Genomic DNA, 6,187 nt, shown 5'->3' with positions numbered 1-6,187 from the left:
ATTAGCATTTTATACTTCTCAAAGCACAGAGAGGAACGGTCAAGTCTGCAGCAAGCTTACAAAAGCTCAGTGAGATCCACATTCAGTCAGACCTGCTGATTTGAGATGTACTCAGTGTTCATTCATGAGAATGAAACAAACAGAAATGTCAGACAACTTCTCAGACAGTCAACTGCATGAAAACCTTCAAAACTTCAGGTCATTCCTGAGATAAAAATCGCTCCAATCCAGCATTATGGTTTCCGTTTTTTTTCCAGGTCCAGGTACAAACATCCTTTCTGCAGCCCTACTGTCTCTTCAGAGATGAGGCTTTTTTCTTCCTGGCAGCAAGCATCTCATAGAAAGGGTCTCTGCTTATGGCAGCCCTGGAGACAATGATAAAGAGAGAAAAGAACATTTTTAGCTTATTTCAACAATACACTCATATCTAGCCTGCTCAATATTGAGCTATCCAGGAAAGTTCCACCATTTACAAACTTTCTTATTACTTATCTTATAACTATCATATTATATTGCTGTAAAAAATATATAGAAATAAAAAAAAATATCAACAGTGCATCTATCTATCCATCTATGAAGAGTTCAGATGCAAAAGCCTCCAAGTGCCATCTGAAATTTTCTTTCTTTGCCATATTTATGTTCAGTTATTTCACTTTAATGGCAATGAAAATAACCAATGTATGCAATTACAGTGAAGTTACTGAATCTACACATGAGAGCCTGTGTGTGTGTGTGTGTGTGTGTGTGAGTGACTTTTTATGTTTTAAATCATGTTGTATCTTCAGGAAATGCTGGATTAGCATTTAATGTTTGTTTTTAACTTATTAATAATCATACATACACATATACATACTCGTGAAGTTAAAAACATGCCCCTAAAGACATGAACTGAATTTCGGGCCCTATGAATTTTAGCTGCCACTCTGAGTTTAAGTCCAATCTGTGTCAAAATGCAACCTCATGCATATTAAATTATTATTATGCATATTATTCTGTCAGGGCCAAATGAGAGGAAGACTTACTTGATGCTTTTGATCCACTCTTCTTTCTCCTCTGTTGTTGGTGCTGAGATGCGGTAGAACGTGTGGTTTCCTTCCACAACCCGTCCATCTGCTTCAGTCTTACACGCTTTGATGACCTGATCCTTGTTGTCTGGGATGAAGAGTTCAAAGCAGTTCTGTGTAAAGAGAGAAGAGGCTTTTATCTTGAACTTTTAGTACATTAATCACAAGGATATTTTACTGGATCAAACTGAGGTTACGAGAACAATGACGGCAGTGTATGAGAGAGATTTTAGCAACCCGTAAAGGGGGCCCAGAAGGGGTTGCTAGGATGAAAAAAGCAACAATAAAAATAATATTATTGTTGTTGTTGTTATTATTAACTTAAAAGAGAAAGAAAAAAAACTCAAAATAAAATAAATCTAAAAAATAAGAGCACAATGCTAATCAAATCACTTTTGAAAAAAAAATATTGTAATAATAATAACAATATTACAATAATATAACATAATAATAACTAATAAATAACTAATAATAACCTAAAAGGGAGGATAAAACAAAAAATAAATAAATATAAAAATATTTAAAACATGTTTTTTTTTTTACTTTTTAATATGAAAAATAATAAATGCACAACATGCTAATCTACGACTAATCAAACCACTGTTGCAAAATATATATATTCAAATAATGAATACCTTTAATAATAATAATAATAATAATAAAACTTGAAATTGAGAATAAAACTGAACTACAACAAGGATAAAACGAAACTATAAATGTAATAAAATAAAATAGAAAATATGACAATATTGAAAAAATAAATGCACGACACGCTAATCAAACCAGTTGCTAAAAATCAATTAAAAAAATTAAACAAATACAATTACTAATAATTAATCATAAAACTTAAAAGGGACAATAAAAATAAACTACAAAAATATAAATTATAAAGAATATATAAATAAAAAATATATTTGAAAAAATTAAAACAGCATGCTAATCAAATCACTGTTGCTAAAAGAAATAATAAAATATTAACATGAATAACAACAATAAATTAATAAAAACTTAAAAGTGAGTATGAAACCAAACTATGTAGCTAAATATATAATCAAATACTCAACCATAATGACCATAATAAATGTGAGAGCAAAAAGATGGAAAAGTGAGAGAACGCTTACTGGCTTCTTGGAGTCATCCACTTCCCTAATACTGAGATTTTCCAGAGGAATGATCCCTCTCGGCTCTTTATCCTGAAAACAGATGCAGAAGAGGAAACGCATGTGTCCACAGAAAAACACAACGGATGAGTTATATTTGTATTGGATCATTCAATCATTTAACTTCAATAAACCAGAATCACGTACAGTGGTGTATTCAAAATAATACAGACAGTTGTCCGTCAATATGAACCATCTCCTCTTCCACGTCTTCACCCGTCCACCTGTGGATTAGACAGATGTGAGTATAATACGGATGCGGTCGTCCAGGTCTGTATGAGTATTTGGTTGAGAATAATAGTAGTGAGCAGCAGGGACATGAGGCACAGCAGCAGACAGACAGACAGAACTCACATTAGCAGATGGACAGCTCAAATGGCTCAAAGCCTCATAAACAAACACACTTAGCCCAAACCCACTGAACCAGGCACTGAGCCAGGCACGAGTTTAAGGTGTTAGTTACCAAATTAGTAAGAGAATGTGTTATGAAATGAGCCTGACATACAGAATGTATGTCAGAATGCAGGAATGAATGCAAAGCTCTCTCTCCTCTAAGGCTGCGGCTGTTGCGGCACACGGTCAGTCCGTTATCTAAATTAACTAATGATGCTGTAAATAACTGTAAATAATAGTTTTAGCTTTTCTTTAAAATGGTTTGCTTTCTAAAACTGGTCAGCACTCTGTTGTGGTGTAGGAAAACAAATTAATATGGAATATAAATTAAGTGAAATTTATGTTGTTGTTTTTTAACTTCATAATGTTTTAAATAAAAAGCACAGCATGCTCATCAAACCTCAGTTGCTAAAAATATATTAAAATATCTATTAATATACTGTATATAAATAATAATAATAATAATAATTATAAATAACAACATATATATATATATATATATATATATATATATATATATATATATATATATATATACATATATATACACTACCGTTCAAAAGTTTGGGATCAGTAAGACTTGTAATGTTTTTTAAAGAAGCCTTTTTTAAAGAAGTGTTTTTTTTTCTGCTCATCAAGGCTGCATTTATTTGATCAAAAATACAGAAAAAAAACAGTAATCTTGTAAAATGTTATTACAATATAAAAATAATGGTTTCTATTTTGATATCCTTTAAAATATAATTTATTTTTGTGATACAAAGCTGAATTTCCATCAGACATTGCTCCAGTATGAAGTGTCACATGATCCTTCAGAAATCATTCTAATATGCTGATTTATTATTAGAATTATCAATGCTGGCAACAGTTGTACTGCCAAATACTTTTTTGGAAACTGCAATACTTTTTTCAGGATTCTTTGATGAATAAAAAGTTAAAAAGAACAGCATTTATTCAAAATATAAATCTTTTCTAACAATATAATTTTTTTCTTTCACTTCTAATCAATTAAACGCATACTTGTTGAATAGAAGTTTTAATTTCTTTCGAAATAAGAAAGAATAAAAATGTACTGACCACAAACTTTTGAACGGTAGTGTATATTGTTAGAAAATATTTCTGTTTTAAATAAATGCTTTTCTTTTTAACTTCTTATTCATCAAAGGATCCTGAAAAAAAGTATCACAGGTTCCAAAAAATATTAAGCAGCGCAACAGTTTCCAGCACTGATAATAAATCAGCATATTAGTATGTTTTCTGAAGGATCATGTGACACTGAAGACTGGAGTAATGATGCTGAAAATTCAGCTTTGCATCACATAAATAAATTAGATTTTAATGTATATCAAAATAGAAAAACGTTATATTACATCATAATAATATTTCACAATATTATATTTTTTTCCTGTATTTTGATCAAAAAAATAAAATTACAATGATTAATAAGAAATAAGATAAATTAAGATCATAGATATATCATAAATAGAAATAATTAGAAATTAAAAATGAAAAAAGGTAATAAAGTACAGATATAACGTAAAAATAAAATACTAGAAATGAGGCCAAAACAAAATTGAAAAAAAAAAAAATTTAATGAATAAATAAAAATATTACTTATGTCACATCTCATTACAAACTGCATGAATATTGTACCATTAAATCAGCTGTGCTTGTTCTAAATCTTCTCCTATAATTCCTGTGCTATCCCTGTCACATAAAAACATTTTTACACAAATGTGCAGAGTCACATATCTATTTCTTGTGTGTATGCGGCATGTAGAATTTTCACAACTGCATGTAAAGGCACCAGAGTAGGCAGTGATTAAACTGACCACATGGGTGCAGTAGAGACCAACAGACAGTAACGATGAACAGACAGGTTTATCTCCAAGATGGAGAAAGCTGGCCAAAAGTCTCGCAAAAATCACAAGCCCATCATGAGCACGGCACAACAGCGCAGCGGCAACACACCAGTTAAAACTCAAATGAGGCAAACAGACTCGGACACTTTCATTTTGATTAAATGAAATGCCTGTTAAATTAAAGTGAAAAAAAAAGACAAACAAATGGAGTAAATGAAAGCGCAAAGCACCTGGAAGCATGGCTTAATGGGCTAGCTAAAGGAAACCAGTGTGACTTACATACCTCCTGAAGAAAGACATCAAACCAAAAAAAAAAAAAAATGTGGAAGAAAGAAAACAATGAAATTAACTATGAAAATCTGAACAAATACTGTAACAAAAGGCTGCAATAAAACAATCGTAAAATCCAGGCTGAGCTGAAATATGAGCAGCATGCGGATACATAAGGATGTAGTATCAGCTATTTTATTTTAGCTTTGGACTATAAAGCATTTGGCCTCATGCTTCTTGGCTATTACATTACACAATGTAAGACCTTCAATTCACAGCTCTACTTACGATATTTATATTTAGGGCCGGTTAATGTACATCCAGACCCAGTTCCAGTTCTTTATCTTCCGAACAGAGAATAAAAACTCACTCACCCAGTTTGAGCAGCCAGCCTTCGCGGTCAGGGTTAAAGAACGTATGTGTGAGGTCATTGCCGTCGTCTTCAGGTATCTTGAAGGGCTCATTCTTAATGCTCTCGTAAAGGTTCTGCAGGAGTGTTTAAATTGAGTTGTATTTTAAAATTAAACCGAGTTTATATTGAGGGTATATTTTTTAATGTTACAAAAACTGTGTGGGACACTGACCCTGAGCAGGTCTTCTGGCAGATCTCCTCCATCATTGATGCCTCTGTTCATGCCTATGAACCGCTCTGCAGATGGCTTGTCCTTCACATTAGGGTTGTGCAAACTTGTGTTCAACATGATGATTGCAAACGAAAGCACATAACATGTATCTGCAAAAAGACATTTTAGCATTTACAAGAGGGATTATATGTAGGAATTTGCCCGAATGCACTGAATTAATTGACGTCCAAAAGCATGAGTTTAAACACTAAAGAGTCATTTTAATTTTCTTGTACAGACGTCATGCTGAGAAACAATTTGTGGCCAAATAGTGCCTAAGCTATTAATTTCATTACATGAAATGATTGAAGAAACTATTGTTGCTAGGAACTTATGAGCAGTCAAGGAGAATATTTACGTCCAATTTTGAATTTTCTCTTGATAAAATGCAGCAAAGTGCTCATGACAGGCCATGTGTAGCCACTTTGCAGAGCAACATGTGGGCGACATGAAAGTGCTCTACATCACTCTTTACAAGCATATTAGCATGGCCAAGAGCTTGGGAAATTTATAAAGAGAGCCCAAGACATGTATAAGTGGGTGTGGGTGTAAGGAAGTTGCAGAAGGACTGGGTCTCAGGGGTAAACAGCAGCTTTGGATTGAGATAACCAGTGTCATTTTCTGCACGTTGGTAAGATAAAATAAAAATAAAAATCAAATCAAATCAATAATCATGCAGTGAAGACTATGCCAATAATTTGAGAATTTAAAACAATATTTACTTTATTAAGAAAAACATGAAAGCTACATGCCAATATTTTAACTTAATAGTATAATAATATTATTTATAATGTTTGATATATCGTTACAACCTA

At 32.2% G+C, this 6,187-nt stretch overlaps 1 protein-coding gene across 4 annotated transcripts in view; it reads right to left on the bottom strand.

Moving 5' to 3' along the window:
• Positions 1-258: 258 nt before the first annotated feature.
• LOC109084691 (cytohesin-1-like) overlaps positions 259-6,187 on the bottom strand; it is a 58,268-nt gene continuing 52,339 nt past the window's right edge. For 3 of the 4 annotated variants that reach the window (XM_042767948.1, XM_042767947.1, XM_042767949.1), the window contains exons 8-13: positions 5,334-5,482; positions 5,123-5,235; positions 2,372-2,450; positions 2,186-2,257; positions 1,023-1,177; positions 259-365 (exon numbers count right to left, since the gene is read on the bottom strand). In XM_042767948.1, the coding sequence (XP_042623882.1) occupies positions 287-365; positions 1,023-1,177; positions 2,186-2,257; positions 2,372-2,450; positions 5,123-5,235; positions 5,334-5,482 (647 nt within the window). In that variant the 3' untranslated portion in view covers positions 259-286. The remainder of the gene's footprint in view (positions 366-1,022; positions 1,178-2,185; positions 2,258-2,371; positions 2,451-5,122; positions 5,236-5,333; positions 5,483-6,187) is intronic. The other variant, XM_042767946.1, reaches the window with a different exon arrangement.

This window comes from Cyprinus carpio, chromosome A12, assembly GCF_018340385.1.
Source record: "Cyprinus carpio isolate SPL01 chromosome A12, ASM1834038v1, whole genome shotgun sequence".
NCBI lineage: Eukaryota > Metazoa > Chordata > Actinopteri > Cypriniformes > Cyprinidae > Cyprinus > Cyprinus carpio.
Note: the sequence above shows the minus strand (reverse complement) of the source record. Positions and strands in the feature narration are given on the sequence as shown.